General features: G+C 41.5%; 1 protein-coding gene across 1 annotated transcript in view; it reads right to left on the bottom strand.

Moving 5' to 3' along the window:
• Positions 1–17,153, bottom strand: part of MUC2 (mucin 2, oligomeric mucus/gel-forming) — a 181,177-nt gene that overhangs the window by 41,662 nt on the left and 122,362 nt on the right. The window contains exons 40-41 of the mRNA XM_069223137.1: positions 12,809–13,294; positions 8,768–11,061 (exon numbers count right to left, since the gene is read on the bottom strand). Of these exons, the coding sequence (XP_069079238.1) occupies positions 8,768–11,061; positions 12,809–13,294 (2,780 nt within the window). The remainder of the gene's footprint in view (positions 1–8,767; positions 11,062–12,808; positions 13,295–17,153) is intronic.

Below are 17,153 nucleotides of genomic sequence, written 5' to 3'. Positions count from 1 at the left end.
GTGTTTGTGGTGTGATTGACGAGTTAGTTCTGTTGGTGTATGAGAGTGATGAGCACCTGAATGGCCCTGTTTGTAAATGTAAGTGTGGTATTGTGTTGAGCCCACAGCTGCAGTGTGAATGGTTTTCTGTGTCTGAAGCATGAAAGGCATGTGAATGAACTGTTAAGCGGTTAATGCCTTGATGCGGCTTTACAGCTCACGACCTGTAAGTCAGTGCTTCTCTGTTCTGATGTTAAAATTATTAACATTGACTATAGCAGATTTTATTTCATAAATTCATTGGAGAATAACTTTTTTATGTGAACCATTTACTTACCCTCATGTCAAATCCAAGCAGTATGCCTGTGATTGACTAGTGGATGGGTATGCAATAATATATATATATATGTATATATATATATATATATATATATATATTTATATTTTTTTTTTTACTGTCAGTGCATACCCTTGCTCTAGTGAACACCTTCTGCCCTTACATCTTTTTAGAAACTGGTCACTAAGAGAATAATATGTGGTATGCTTTGTGTGGATCCCACTAGGTTTACTAACTCAGAAGTCCTTGTAAATTTGATTAATTGAAAAAAAAAAAATTTCCTCACTTTTCTGTGTGGGAAAGTTATGGGAAGACCAGGCTGGCACAAATTTTCTACGATTCAGCATTTCCTGACATCTTCCGATAAAAATGTTACCTCACTTGTGTGAGTGGGCCAAGTGCGCGTGACAAGGAAGAGCCTAAAACATATGGTAGAGACATCAAACTTTTCTATTACAACACACCCTGGTTTTGCAAAGTGGGCACGTGTGTTTTTGGTCCCCGGGATGTCGGTTATCTACGAAAACCTATCAAATCCAAACATTTCTCAAAACTAGACACCTAGGGGAGTCTAGGGAGGTGTGGCTTGTGTGGGTCCCCAAATGTTTTCCTACCCAGAATCCCCTGCAAAGATGTAAAATTTAATAAAAACACTATTTTTCAGTGCATTTCTGTGATGTAAACTATAGTAATGTGCAGAGAGCCACAAACTTCCTACCACTCAGCTTTCCTTCACTTGTGCCGATAAAAATGCTACCCCATTTGTGTGTCTGGGCCTATGTCCGCATCAGGAATGGATAACCCCAGGGTCAACAGTAGCCTTATGCAAGGACTACCGTTGACCCTCATGTGATCTATTCCTCTTGCGGGAACTAGGCCTATGCACACAAGTGTTGTACCATTTTTATCATAAGACTAAGATGAATGTTGGGTGGGGGAAGTATGTGGTTCTCCACAGAATCCAGAACTTTCCATCACATAAATGTTAGGAAAATATGTTTCTTTTGTCTGAGTTTAAGTTTGAGGTTTTCAAGGGATTCTGATGAGAGTCATGCACATCATCTCATCTTGAATTTCCCTAAGTGTCTTGTTTTAACAAATGTACAGATTTGCTAGGTTTCTTTAGATGCCCGTTGAGGTGGGGGTCCAAAATGCACAGCATTGCACATTTAAAAAATGGGTCAGTTTTCAGTGGAAAAATATGATGTGTCTATGTTGCATTTTGGACTGTTTCCTATGGCGGGCACTAGGTCAACCCACAAAAGTGAAGTGCAATTCTTATCAGAAGACTAATGGGAATGGTCAGTGGAAGCAAGTGTGTCACTCCCCACAGATTCCAGAACTTCCCACCACAGAAATGTGAGGTAAATGTGTTTTTAGACAAAGTTTGAGTTTTGAAAGGAATTCTGTGTAGCACAGCCTGGTGAAAGCCACGTAAGTCGCCACATCCTGGAATTTCCAAGGTGTCTAGTTTTCAAACATGTACATTTTTGCTAGGTTTCCCTAGGTGCCGGCTGAGCTAGGGCCAAAAATCCACAGCTAGGCACGTTGCAAAAAAGAGTCAGTTCTCAGTGGAAACATGTGATGTGTCCATGCTGCACTTTGGGCTATTTCCTTTAACAGGCTCTAGGCCTACCCACACAAGTGAGGCACCATTTTTATCAGAGGACATAGGGGAATGATGTGGAAGGAAGTTTGTGGCTCCCCACGGATTCCAGAACTTTCCAAAACTGAAATGTGAGTTTGCGATTTGCCGGGGATTCTGGGTAAAACAACCTGGTGAGGGCCATGCAAGTCATCCATCCTGGATTCCTCTAGATGTCTTCTATAAAATAATGACCAGGTTTTCTAGTTTTCTATAGGTGCTGGCTGAGTTATGGCCCAAAATCCACAGTTAGGCACAGTGCAAAAAAAGTATCAGATTTCAGTGGAAATATTTGATGTGTCCATGTTGTGTTTTAGGAGTTTTTCTTGACATGGGTGCTTATCCACCCACATACCATTTTTATCAGGAGACTTAAGGGAACACAGAAGAGTAGAACAAGTGTTATTAGCAATTGTATTTCTCTGCACACATGCCTTCTAAATGTAAGTCAATATGTAAGAAAGAAGACATTGTCAGAAATGCCTTCTAATTCACATGCTAGTATGAGTACCCACAAGTTCAGAGATGTGCAAATAACCACTGCCCCTACACTCCATATCCTGTGCCTATTTCGGAAATACAAAGGTTCCCTGGTGATCCCTATTTTTCATTCCTTAAATTTAGCATATGAATTTCTCTAGACCAGTACACAATGAAAAAAGCATGGCAAGGTGCAGCTCAGTTATTGGTTTGGAGTACCTGGAGTTCTCGAAAAACACACAAACTGTATTTATCCCTGTAAACAGAAAGGCCTGGCAGATATAATGGTATATTGATTTTGTAAATTGGCCATCGTGAAAAGAAGTTAGAAATGAAACTGTTGTCATAAATAGCTGTTTTTCCTAGTAACTTTCAATATTTTTTTATTTCATCACTTAGGGCCTCATTACAAGTGTGGTGGTCTACAGACCACCACACTCACGGTGGGGTCAGGACTGTCGCAGTTGTGGCGGGCTGACTGCCATATTTCAACCCTGATTGTCATACCGCCAGGGAACTGCCACACCACCAGCATCCATGATCCCGGTGGCCTGGCGTGGCGGAGATCATAATCCGCCAGAGCACAGCTGCATGCTGCACTGCCCTGCGGATTACAACCTTGTTCTCCACCAGCCTTTTGAAAAGTGCGGCCACAGGAGGAACCCTGTACTGCTCATGCACTTGGTAGACAGTGAACACTGTGAGGGTTCTGGTGCACCCTGCGGGCTACAGCATTGCCACCGCCTAGATTACGAGGCAGAGACAATGCTGTAGCCTGTTTCTTGCTAGGCCTAGTAGGAAGTTCTTAATAGCTCCAGCAGAGTGGTCTCCACGAAGGCGGTGGCCACCCTGTCTGGAGTTTGGCAGACGGGCTTTCCCGTCCACCAAATTAATAATGAGAGGCAAAGTTTCTTTAGGAAAACCTTGACGGATCTACACAAACGACCCCTTGCTGATTTCAGCATTTTGGCTACTTTTTGGAAATGTATAGCTTTTGAGGATCCACAAAGGGTTTTATACCCATTTCCATCACAAACTGTAAGGAGTTTGAAAGCACAAAAAATACGAAGAATGGGTTATCTCCAAGTAAAATGCCAAAACTCTGTTAAAAATGTTGTTTTTTAATCAAGTCTATCTGTTCCAGAAAGCTAGGAAGATAGTGATTTTAGCACCACAAACATTTTGTTGATGCCATTTACAGGAAAAATAAACTTTCTTCTGCAGCATTTTTCCCCATTCATTCCCCCAAAAACAAAATGTATCTATATTTGATCTAATTACTTGTCCCCTCCAGGGTATTCCACAAACCCTGAGTATCTTTAGTAACCCCAGGATGTTAGGAAAACATTATGCAAATTTGGAATGGATAGCTTCTATGATCAAATATTTATGTTGGCCTAAGAGCAAAATACCTCAAATAGCCAAATAAAGGCTTATCACCGGAGGGAGGGGAAGGGATGCCTAGCAGTGAAAGGGTAAAAAGCCATTACTTAGAAATATTAAAACGTGTTTGTTTTCTGCATACTTATTCAGAACTTTCAACTAACACTTAGACCTAATTGTGTGAGCTTGAATAAAACCAAATCTGCACACATTAGACATATACATCATAAGATGCAACACATGGCAGAAAACTCTGTTCATTTACAAATTTGACTGGTAAATTTATAAATAAGAGCTTCACCCCCCCCCCCCCCCCAGTCTGCCCCCCTCAGAATTTTTCATAATTATTCGATTAAGTAGGCAATGTTTAACTATGTCTAGACTTGTTTAAACATTACAGTTAAGTTATTTTGCCTTTTTCAAAATGTAATACATGTGATGAGTGTTTTTCTGCTGAAAACAAAGCGCTTTTATCTGCATAATGTTTCTTTTGGCCAGAGCCTGCCCCCCTTCCCTGGGGATAACTTGAGGCCCCCAGTTTGAAGACCCCTTCTCTACACCATGGAGAGGAATGCAGTGCTGTAAGTAGTGTCAGTTAATTTGGGGGATGCCCAATAAGCCTAATTTCATTAAAAGGGTTGGGCTGTCAACTTTATCAAATGCCATCAAATAGTCAATGAGGGCACTGAAACAGGAGTTGTGATGTCCTTACCACATATTTATCTGTTAAAGTCTGGACAATCGCAATGTTATCTATCACTAGTGGTATAGTCTAAATCTAGCCTGTTCTCGTGGGATGATTCCTTTAGAGAATGCCCAATTCTGTAAATGTTCTAATATGCTGTCTGAAAAAATATTTCTCGATCCATCCAGGTGAGCAATCTAGCTGTAAATGGGTGTGGATAAATGAAACCCTTTCTTTTGGAGTGGTATTATAATACTCCCTTTAAGACCTTTGTGGTAACAATATTCAAAAAGAGGAAATAGCAATTTTCCCCATTCCTCAGGACCATTTTTCAAAACTTTTATGGGAATTTTATCTAGATCCATTGCTGACAAATATGTTTTATGCTACTGTTGGCTTACCTGTAGGGGCATTATGACTTCAGTTTTATTTTCTGCAATATTTATTAGCCATTTATTTAGTTCGGAAGATGATTTCTCAAGGTACATTGTGGATACCTATTCAGTCCATTGTGACACAAGGATATGAAAAGTCCCTAACGATTCTTTACATACACTATGAAATGCAATAAGACTCCAAAATTGACTTGGTTTATTATTATTTGCTGCCTGCTGGAGATCAATCCAATTCTCATCAGCTACTTCACTTTTCTGATTTAATCGAATCCTTTTCCTTTTTTCCATAATATTACAAATTATTTTTTCCTAATGACAGAATATTCGATGAATTGAAGTCAAGTGAGTTTATTTATGGACACCGAAATGTCCTTTTCTTGAGAATTGTTTTCCCTATTTTCCATTATTCTATTTGGCCGGTTACTCATCTCAAAAATCTAATTTGTTTCTTTCAGGATAATATCCTCAAAGACAGTTATTGGATTTACATCTTTATTGCTATTTGGACTTCGAAAGACTTTATTGAACTATTCACTTGGTCTATTAGCCCCTGATTCCAAAAGAACTTGCAGCTTATTAGATCCACATGTGCTTTAGCATTTCCCATCTCCAATGACCAATTCACTGTTTTTGAACCTGTAAATCAAGTGCCATAAGTAAAGTTAGATGGTCACTATCTGAAAAAAGGTTACCACGGATCTCCACAAATGCACTGTAAAGATCATAGGTAACTATGACATAGTCAATAATAGACGTCCCCATACTACCTTTCCTTGTTGGTGCTGGTGGTATGTCCAGGGCTACCCTTCCTTTTATTATTACACCATTTATTATGCTCAAAGATTCCAATAGCATTTTCCCTCTTTGGTCTGCTTTCTGTGAGCTAGGAAATAAGGATTCTGGTATATTCCATACATCTTCCAGTGCCTTATTCGAACACTGAGATAACATCATATTAATGATTTTAAAGCTGTTAAGGATGCAATTGTGCTAAATCCCTAAAGGTTAAAGACAGATGGCTGCTAAAATGGCAATTTGCATTCTGTACTTATTGTATTTCCGTTGATTGCCCCGCCTATCAACGGCAAGAATCTTCCATGTTGGATATCATACTTAATTGATGCTCTCGATTACTGACATGTCTTTCATTTTCTTTCACTTGAATAATAGTAGAATTAGGATTACCTGTTATTTTGTTTCCTTCTATCAAGTTTACAAAATGATCTCCATTCCATTTTCCCTTTTCATATACATTATTACTGATATATTGTACATTGTAGCCGTTTTTACAGAAGGTGTTTTGCCCTTTTCTAATAATTGCTGGTATTATGTTCAAATAAAACTCAACCTGCACAGTTGACAATACCTCAGTTGAAGAAAGGCGTTGAAGTTGTGGATATATGTGTAAACTACAAAGAATTCCCTGTATATTTAATGGAACACTGAAATTTGGAAAAATGCCTGTAATTTCAATAACTGCCTCAGTGTTAATAGGGCTAATGACTTAGTTGATCAATTTTGCATCTGTGTTTACATCTAATCTTATCCATATTGGTTGCTTTTTAGTAAGGCAGCGTTTTGCTTTTTACATTTTCCCTTTTTCTGATTACTACTTGATACTTCTTTTCCTTATTGTTTTTTTTTTTTTCCATTGGCCTATTTATTTAAGATTCGTCTTCTCTGTCATTTATATTGTTTGGTTTTTAAAACAATTGAGGAGCATGGTGGAGTGATTGATATTGATTGCTGCTGTTGGGCCTCTGTTCTTTCACAGAATAGTTTCTGTAATGAGTAGACATTTCCAAAGGCTGTTGACTTCTGCTTTTCTTTATCGTTATTGAATTGTCCTTTCTCTGTGTTGTCCATGACCTTGTTCATTTCCTATCGTTCTCTGCTAATTTACACATACTAACCTCAATAGCTCTTTGCATTTGTATAAACTCTCCACACTCATCTTGTTCAGTACCTTTTTATTTAGCTAAGGCTTTTAATATTTAAGTTAAGATTTCCAGATTGTGATCTGAATAATTTGTAGTTTTTTTCGGGGGGCAACAGCATTGATTCAATAATTCTCTGAAGTGCATGCAATGCCTTAGAAATGTGCATATAGCCTCCCCCTGTGTGAAAAGTGGAATTCAGCATAAGTTTGGGTCAGCAGTAAAGATTGTTAATACAAGTTGCTTCTTCACTCAGAGTACTATTGAAAAGTCTCATTGATTCCATCGGCATTTTATTCCTGCTCGCCTAAGGCAACATACTCAGATTCACATCAGGGAGTGTATAATCCAAGAGTAATTATCGTATCTGGTTCTCATCATTGTCCTTGTTATCTATCATATTTCCTTGACATCTAATACGTTTGGCTTCAGAATATAAAGAAAGATTGTTGAAGGAAATATTCTCAGTAGTTGCTTTAGGAGCAAGTTCCAATGCCAGGGGATCTTCTGCCACATTTTCCTTCATTTTGGGGATTGCTTTCCCGGTGATTTAGCTTTCTGTTTAGGGAAAAATTCGGGAATAGAGTCCTTCTAGGGAATCAACATGGAGGGATTTTTTCCTTCCTCCCTTTACTTGTATTGCTGTATGCTACCTCTTCACTAAAATAGAGTGACTCCTTTGTTTTTTTAATTATTATTAGAATTTTCCACTAAAGAGAGAAATCAACAACTACGGCTATTTAAAAAAGCTTGGTAAATCAATCTGAAAATGCCGATCAGAACTTCGCCTAGTTTATATTAATCACCGCCTCCACCCACAGGTACTAGCTATTTTAAAGAAGGGCTTAGACCCTCGAGAATCCTTCCAGATGAAGTCCAAAGTTCCTACCCCAGATAATTACCAGTTCCCAAGTATCGACTGTGCATGGGCTGGCTTTGTCTGAATATTCTCCTGATCATATATCACTGGCCATTAGTTATAGGATGCTCTGAACTGTAGAGCTAAAGTGAGCACCTAACCCCAGCTCCACGGGGTGGGGTCTTGCTGATCTGCCCCCCGGGGCCTAGCTGTATTGCCACACAGCCTTCCAGCACAAAAAGGCGATCAAGAGAGGGGTGCTCCCCCTGCAGTCGGCCTTCCCCCATGCTGAGGATCCGTCGACTTTTACGGCTGGAAAGGCTATGCCGCAGAAGACTCAGCAGCCCAGCGAGGAGGCAGAGGGGTGCAGAAATTAACACTTCACACAGCCAGCAGCCAAAGCCATCAAGAAGCAGGCCGCACACAGAGGCGTAGCCGTGTGACATCCACAAATTACGAGCAGAGAAAACTAAGACACCATGAAGTTCATGGTTAAGCACTTCTTGTGGGTGGGCACAAGTCCGAGCTACGGAGAAAAGCAAGGACACACTCCACAATAGATAGACACATGTAGGTCATTTAAGGGAACTTAGTATGTTATCACTCTGGGGAAACCTGCAAATAACAACGAGGACTGCAAGAAGATATTTTTCAAGGTTGCTGGGAGGCCAGTAGAGCAATGGCTTTTGGTTACCTAAAAATGTCAGATTTCTATCAGTCTCATAGAGACGAAAATTTTCCTAACCATGTCCTAAGTCAGACTCAAGCAACAACCAACTTGGAAGAGACTAAAAAGAAGAAATGCCTAAGAGCAACCATTACCATTTTACACTGTAACAAAAAACAAATATGCAAAATCTTTTTTAACTTTTTGGCTCATAGGATGGTATTTTCATGACAGATGATGGCTTGTAAATACTGCACTTTCTTAGACAGCAGCATTCTCAACCTCAAATCGTATGACTGGGCTTCTTATTTAAATATCATCATTCTCAGTACAGAGTTTTGAACTTAAAAAAAACAGTGGATGAACAGTACTGCTTTTAACAGACATGCAGTTTACGTACCTCTCTGTGTGGCTCAAAGGGACAACCAGGCAGCTTAGTTGTGCTTGGGACAGTTGTTGGTGTGGTGGTTGGATGGGTGCTTTTTGATGTGGTGATTTTTGGAGTTGTTGTGGTTCTTGAAGTTGTAGTTTCTTTAGTTGTGGTCCCTGTAGTTGTAGTTTTTGGGGTTGTCATTTCTGGAGTGGTTGTTTCTGGGGTTGTAGTTCTGGGAGTTGTAGTTGTTGGTGTTGTGGTTGTTGATGTTGTGCTAGTTGCTGTTGTAATTCCTGGAGTTGTAGTTTCAGAAGTTGTGGTTTCAGAAGTTGTAGTTGTTGTTGTGGTTGTTGGTGTTGTGGTAATTGTAGTGGTAGTTCTTGCTGGAGTTATAGTTTCTGGGGTTGTGGTTCCTGAAGTTGTAGTTGTTGTTGTAGTTGGGGTGGTGATTTCTGGAGTTGTCATTTCAGGTGTTGTGGTTCCTGATGTTGTAGTTGTTTTTGTGGTTGTTGGCGTTGTTGTAGTTGGGGTCGTAGTGATTTCTGAAGTTGTGGTTTCAGGGGTTGTGGTTCCTGAAGTTGTAGTTGTTGTTGTAGTTGGGGTGGTGATTTCTGGAGTTGTCATTTCAGGTGTTGTGGTTCCTGATGTTGTAGTTGTTTTTGTGGTTGTTGGTGTTGTTGTAGTTGGGGTGGTAGTGATTTCTGAAGTCGTGGTTTCAGGGGTTGTGGTTCCTGAAGTTGTAGTTGTCGTTGTGGTTGTTGGTGTTGTGGTAATTGTAGTGGTAGTAATATCTGGAGGTATCGTTTCTGGGGTTGTGGTTCCTGAAGTTGTAGTTGCTTTAGTTGTGGTCCCTGTAGTTGTAGTTTTCGGGGTTATCGTTTCTGGAGTGGTTGTTTCTGGGGTTGTAGTTCTGGGAATTGTAGTTGTTGGCGTTGTGGTTGTTGATGTTGTGCTAGTTGCTGTTGTTGTAATTCCTGGGGTTGTAGTTTCTGGAGTTGTGGTTTCCGAAGTTGTGGTTGTTGGTGTTGTGGTAATTGTAGTGGTAGTGCTTTCTGGAGTTATAGTTTCTGGGGTTGTGGTTCCTGAAGTTGTAGTTGTTGTTGTAGTTGGGGTGGTGATTTCTGGAGTTGTCGTTTCAGGTGTTGTGGTTCCTGATGTTGTAGTTGTTTTTGTGGTTGTTGATGTTGTTGTAGTTGGGGTGGTAGTGATTTCTGAAGTTGTGGTTTCAGGGGTTGTGGTTCCTGAAGTTGTAGTTGTCGTTGTGGTAATTGTAGTGGTGCTGATTTCTGAAGTTGTCGTTTCAGGTGTTGTGGTTCCTGATGTTGTAGTTGTTTTTGTGGTTGTTGGCGTTGATGTAGTTGGGGTGGTAGTGATTTCTGAAGTTGTGGTTTCAGGGGTTGTGGTTCCTGGAGTTGTAGTTGTCGTTGTGGTTATTGGTGTTGTGGTAATTGTAGTGGTAGTGATTTCTGGAGTTGTCATTTCAGGTGTTGTGGTTCCTGATGTTGTAGTTGTTTTTGTGGTTGTTGGTGTTGTTGTAGCTGGGGTGGTAGTAATTTCTGGAGTTGTTGTTTCAGGTGTTGTTGTTCCTGATGTTGTAGTTGTTTTTGTGGTTGTTTGTGTTGTTGTAGTTGGGGTCGTAGTCATTTCTGGGGTTGTTGTTTCTGGGGATGTGGTTCCTGAAGTTGTAGTTGTTGTTGTAGTTGGGGTGGTGATTTCTGGAGTTGTCGTTTCAGGTGTTGTGGTTCCTGATGTTGTAGTTGTTTTTGTGGTTGTTGGTGTTGTTGTAGTTGGGGTGGTAGTGATTTCTGAAGTTGTGGTTTCAGAGGTTGTGGTTCCTGAAGTTGTAGTTGTGGTTATTGGTGTTGTGGTAATTGTAGTGGTGGTGATTTCTGGAGTTGTCGTTTCAGGTGTTGTGGTTTCTGATGTTGTAGTTGTTTTTGTGGTTGTTGGTGTTGTTGTAGCTGGGGTGGTAGTAATTTCTGGAGTTGTCGTTTCAGGTGTTGTGGTTCCTGATGTTGTAGTTGTTTTTGTGGTTGTTGGTGTTGTTGTAGCTGGGGTCGTAGTTATTTCTGGGGTTGTTGTTTCCGGTGTTGTGGTTTCTGGAGTCATAGTTTCCGAAGTTGTGATCCCTGGAGTTGTGGTTGTTGGTGTAGTAGTTGTAGCAGTTGAGGTGGATGTGATTACTGGCGTGGTAGTTTCTGTTATTGTAGCGGGAGTGGTCGACTTACAGTTCCAGTCGTCAGTGTAGGTTATATCACAGTAATCATTGCAGTAAGCTGCAAAACACCAGTTGCCACTGCTTCCATTGTAGATCATCTCACCTATGTAATAAAATAAACGGTCAATTACTAACTTATTTGACGGTAATTTCTTATCATATATTATTTCGTAGTGAGTTTACACAGTGCTAACTACAGTGCTGCTGCATGTGGCACCGGGGACAGAAAGCCTGCCTGAACAGTGCTGGCATTGAGACGGGATGCTTTCGCTATTCCAACAGTACCAGAACGGCGCTGTGGCTCTTGGTACGCCGCACGGGCGAGCCACTGTGGGGTGAAGAGGAAAACGCGCGTGGCCCTGTCTGCAAAGAAACTTCTGCACTGCGGGGAACATATACACAGGGCTATGAGGACACTGAATGGCAGTGGTGGGCTTGTTCTTCCTAAACCAACATCGTTGAGGTTTCTGTTTCGATTATGAAAAGGGAGGTTCGCGGGCTCTCGGCGTTTGCAGTCTGATGTTAAGAAGGAATATTAAATACGAATAAACGCAATGTGTTTTTAACACGATGGTTGTCAACACTGCTTTTCCTCTGCTCTCAAACTCAATTGTGACAAGCAATATTTCAAGGTGTCTACCATCTGGTGCTGTTTGTAGGCAAATACTTAACATGGGGAAAAGATGCACTGACCTAATTATCGATCTGTGCTATCCCTTACCACTCACACATTGTAAGCCTTTGCAGGTGATGGGAGTAACACAGCACATTTTTACCACCCGCAGCTTTGGCCTGGATGCTCAGGAAGCTCCTACACTTCTCGACGGGAGGGAAACCCATTGTGGGGCGAGTGAGGAGTGAAACCCAAGCGACATAACTTCAAGGCGCTGGCACTTGAACTAATAAAGCGGGGGGGGGGGGGAGGGGGGAATTCTTGAACACGTTGTGTAAAAACTTTCACCTGCAGGCTCACGTTTTTGCACATTTAAAGAGAGCTGACATTCCTTTAAGTGTATTGCTAAAGCCCTCAACCATTGTTTTGAATGAGCATGTACAGTCTGGCACTGGGTACCTGCGCTTCTTTAAATCGAAAGGGCCAGTACCTGTACATCTTGGCACTGCTGCAATGTATTCAATAGGAGACGGTCCGCACTTACTGGTACTGTGGATAGTGAGAACCTTCGCTTCCAAATTTCTAAAACACTGCCTTGAAGCAAGAAACAAAACATATTTCTGGATTTACTGTGATCTAAGCAATGCGCATTAATGGGTCAAGTTCTCTTTAGAACACCCAATTAAAAAAAATTGAAACATATCAACTGTGAGTTTTGAGGAAGAGCGACCGCCTCCCAATTGGTGTGAGAGAAGTTATAGTGATACCAACTCTTATGCAAAGCTGTTAACATAAAATTGGGCCTACAAAAAGAGCTTATGTTGCTGTTCAAAGTCATTATTTGGAGGAGCAAAAAAGAACTCTTGTGAACTGTTAGAATGAGGAGCTTGCTGTGTAAATAGGGTCTTTCAGATGAGCTTCTTGGCCAGGCTGCAAGTTTTCAGTTTTAGAGACTGATTTTAAGTTAGGTCCTGTGATCAATGCTTGCTAACGGAGATAATAGTTGTCGAATCCCGCTTAGATCGACAGCACATCGGTGAACAAATGATCTAGGAATCTCTGCTAAAGTACAGTAGAACATGTATTGGTTTAATCTAATTTTAGCAGAATGTTACCATTGGCTAAGCTTAGGGTCATATATTTTTATAAAACTAGAAACCTTACGTATATGGGTTAGAAACAGAGATCATCCGTTAGTGCATAAATAAAAATAATGAATAAAAAGTAGGGGTCTTACCTGGGAAATATATTTTTCCATCATGTAAACAGTGGCATATCGTAGTAATAGACGTTGTGGAAGGGATGGTCGTGGTGACTGTAGTTGTAGTTTCTGTTGTAGTGGGTGTGGTGATGGTAGTGGAAGATGTGGTGGTTGGTGTTGTGGAGGTGGTGACTGATGTTGTGGTTGTTATTGGTGTTATTGATGTTGGAGTAGTGGTGACTGTAGTTGTAGTTTCTGTTGTAGTGGGTGTGGTGGTGGTAGTGGGAGATGTGGTGGTTGGTGTTGTGGGGGTGGTGACTGATGTTGTGGTTGTTATAGGTGTTATTGATGTTGGAGTGGTGGTGCTTGTGGTTGTTGTTTCTGTGGTTGTTTTACTGGCGATCTCTGGTGTTGAAGTGAGTTCCCCAAGAGGACCAGTAACTGGAGTGGTTTTAACTGTGGTCATCGTCTGTGTCTCAATCTTTTCTGTAGTAGTTGTAGGAATAACTTCAGTTGTGGTAACTGTCATCAAGAGACAATCAAGAAACAATTTCAAAATCACTATTAAAAGAATAGTCTTAACAGTTTGAATACCTGATTTAACGAAAACTCCAAGATGTTCACAACCATAGTATTATCATAATATGACTGATCAACTGCGTAAGGCAGGGGTATTAACTCAGAGACATTAATGGAGAGATGTAAATTCAAGCCTGGGTTCCATTGCTAGAACTATATGTAAAGTGGAATCAACACAATTGCTGTGCAGGATATAAAGACTAAATATAATGTAGTAGTAGTAATAATAATAGCAATAACAATAATAATAACAATACTAACAATAATGATAGTAATAATTATAATATTAGTAATAGTAATAATAATAGTAATAACAACAATAGTAATAATAGCAATAGTAATAATAGTAATACGTATTATTATTATTGTTGTTATTAATATTTTTGTTAGAGTTCCAGGGTTGACCAGTTGTTCCGATGAGCTATCTGACCTGGTATTGGGATATCTAGCCATGTAAAGATCTCTAACACTTGGACACACATAAACTGAGTGAACAGGGCTCCTATATTATTGTGGGTAGTCAAGCTGGGACTGTTCCAGTGTGTGGTTATTAATATAGTTTCTTGTAAAACTTAGGACACCAGCATGGTTCCCTTCACAGCACAAAACATCTTTGATTTCATTGCTTTGTTTCTCGTCTCATTTCTGAGTGAATATGGCACCATGAAGAGAGCATTCACTCCCTACAATGACAACACAGAGTGGAGATAGAAAACTTGCTATTCATGAGTTGGACATGGCTATGCTGAGGGAATTCTCCTGAAACTCTTTCCTTTTTTATCCAAGGCTTTGCTGACTCTCTGTGTGTGACCATTGGACTCTGGGCAATTCCCTACTGTCTGGCAGTGGGGAAGTGGGCATGCCTGTCATACCTATGATAGGAAGGGGCAGGTTCTGGGCATGGTTTAGGTGCTGTACCAAAGAGGGCCCTGTGAAACAGATATACAAAATCCCCAGGGAAGCTATGGCCCTGGCTACGAGGAGACCAAAAATTAAGAGAGGAACCCTATACTAATAAAGGGATGAGGTTAATTTATATACCCAAACACAAAGCTCCCTTTATGGATGTTTTAGTATGTAACCCAAAGAGCATTGCTGGCACTCCACTACTATTTATCAATTGTAATGTAGTGGTTATGTTATACCCGTGTTAAAACCTTTTACACAGTAATAAGCACACCTGTTTCAACCCTTTTCTTGTTCATAATAATTCTTTCATTTATTATTGTACTCATATGTTAGTTTAAGAAAATATACACACGTTTATACAAATCAGTCCCTGGATATTCTTAATTCTTTCTTCATTAGTTGTTTGCATAAAAACTTTTGTTTATAAAACCTAATGCACAATATTATTATACAATCAAAATTACTCAATCAAAATTACAATCGCTCATATCAAAATGTTTATATGAAAGTGTCCTTAATTGATTTATTGCATAAAAAACGTTTGTTAATAAAACCTGTTCATCAATATCTTGTGCAATGAAAATTACAATTACTCATATATAAGAATTTATTTAGACACTTCTTTGGGTTACATACTAAAACATCCATAAAGGGAGCTTTGTGCCTGGCTACTAGGAAGACATCCACTTGGTGTGCCACCTCCAAGAAGACCCCGTTAACCATGTCCTAGGCCTATGGAAGAGGCCTTCAGGGGAGCTACCGTGCCTGCATTCAGGGTGGCAGTCCCAATGTGAGGGCCTACTCTGAGACGCCTTACACCTTCCCTGGAGGGTCCTGACAGCAGGGATTGTGGTAGGCAGAGTGCAGGGTGGGGATACAAATGTGTACCCTGGCCAGGCAGGGGAGAACCCCCATGCGGGTTTTCCCTACCTATAGTTTTGGTCGGCCAAGTCCATAAGGGTGAGCCAGACCTCTACTAGTAGCTGTGGGCCATGGGCACTGTCTCCCTGTATGGGCAGGGGGGAAGTGTGCACGCATGTCCTTCCCTAGAGGGAAGGTGGCGCTGACCAACATGTGTGGGTCCCACCATGGCAGGGCCCAAGGTGTGCACATAGGCAATGGGGCCTTTAGAGGTACTGAGCCTGGCATACCAGGTCAGTGGGTGCACACTTATGGGGTGGGGGAGCTCATGTATGTTGTGCCTAGCACAGCTTGCCAATGGGAGGTCCCTTGTCATGGGGCCCTGGATCATGTAGTGACCTAGGCCCACGGGGTCTCTCTGTGCCCATGTGAATTCATATATATGGGTGGCTTGGCCTAGCTGGCCTTGAGGTGCCGATATTCGCTTAAATGAGACTGGCACAACTTGTAAGTGTGTGGCATCACTCACCTGAGTGTGCAACGTGCACCCCGGTGGTTTTCTTATATAGGTACTGAGGCATTACTTGGGCACATTTACGCACGGGTAATCTAAAATCGAAACTGAGAGTGATAGAACAGGCCAGTATTGGTACACCTGCACCTTTGTGGTGCCTTTAACAAAAGTGCCCCACATGCCCTGGTGGGCATGGGTGTGCACCAGGGCATATGTGCCCAAGGAATGCTGAACACCCGTGAGCACATGAGCACTCCTCTACCCATAAGGTAACATGGGAGAATGAGTCTTATTAAATCTGGTTGCAATAGTGGATTGCAGGGGAGCAGTCTCATGATGTTTAGTATCGTTGTAATCAGGATGACAAACCCCTTTTAATGGTGGTTTTGTAATCAAAGCCTTGGAAATGCCACTTCAGGGAAGTGGGCATTTCTAGGTTCTGAAGTGGTTCTGGTATCTTATGAATCAGGCTTCATTCTACTGGTCATGTAGGGAAGAGCACATCTGTGACTTTACCAGGTGCTCGCTATAAATCCCGGGCATCCAGAATGATAAATCCCTGCCATTTGGGGCCAGGATAGATAGATAGGAGGGAGAGTGCGGCCCCATTAAAGATAAAGATCTGCATTCCAGACCCTCTCGGTGGACAAGAGGAAAATTTAGGGGAGACATCTCCATTTCAAAGGAGAACCCTTTGAACCACCCCCAAAGGAACCATCTAATATAACTAGGGGTACTTGATGTCTGCCTGTGAGACCAGGGCTGCTGGACCTCATGGGCACACTGTCAGAGGATTCTGTTGTGCCCAGAAGGATAACTGTCCAAGGAGGGGATACGCACTCCCCTTCCTGCTTAGGGACTGTTCTGGGACTGACTGCCTGCTGCTGTGTAGCATCCCAAAGGGCAATTCTCCAAGGGCAGGTTGGGTTGGCTTGCCCCCCTGTTCTCTGAGAAGACCTCCCAAGAGGGATTTACATAGATGACCAATAATACCTGGAGAGTGGTTTCCTCTGCTGCATCTATAAAGTATGCTGGACTTCACCTGGCAGCAACGGCAATAGCGTGGCCTAAGTATTATGTCTGGAGACTGGAATTGCCACGTGCAAAGCTTGCCAAGAACTGCCCACACTTCAGATGAGTGGCCCTTAATTGTGGGGACCATTGCAGGCCAAAGCGTCTTGATGGTGTGAACAGGATCACAGGAGGGTGCTGTGTTTAGCAATAAATACCGAAACTTGTGATTTAAAAGCACCTGCTGAAAAGTTCCTTGCGCGTTTAGCTTTCAAGAAACAATTAAAATGTCAAGATACCTCTTGTGATTAATGTTCTGGCTAGAGAGAAAAAGATAGGAGTTTTGCCTTGTGGCAGCTTTGACTCAACATAAAGTAGCATAGAGGGTTAATAAGCCTGCTGCAAATAACAGAACTGTGGGGCATATTTAAGAAACGTGGTGCTGCACACAGTGCTGCGCCACTTTTCTTGCGCCCTTTGGCACCCCCCCATGCCACCATGTGTGCG

The sequence above is a fragment of the Pleurodeles waltl genome, chromosome 3_1 (genome assembly GCF_031143425.1).
Source record: "Pleurodeles waltl isolate 20211129_DDA chromosome 3_1, aPleWal1.hap1.20221129, whole genome shotgun sequence".
NCBI lineage: Eukaryota > Metazoa > Chordata > Amphibia > Caudata > Salamandridae > Pleurodeles > Pleurodeles waltl.
This window is presented reverse-complemented; position numbering and strand designations above follow the sequence as displayed.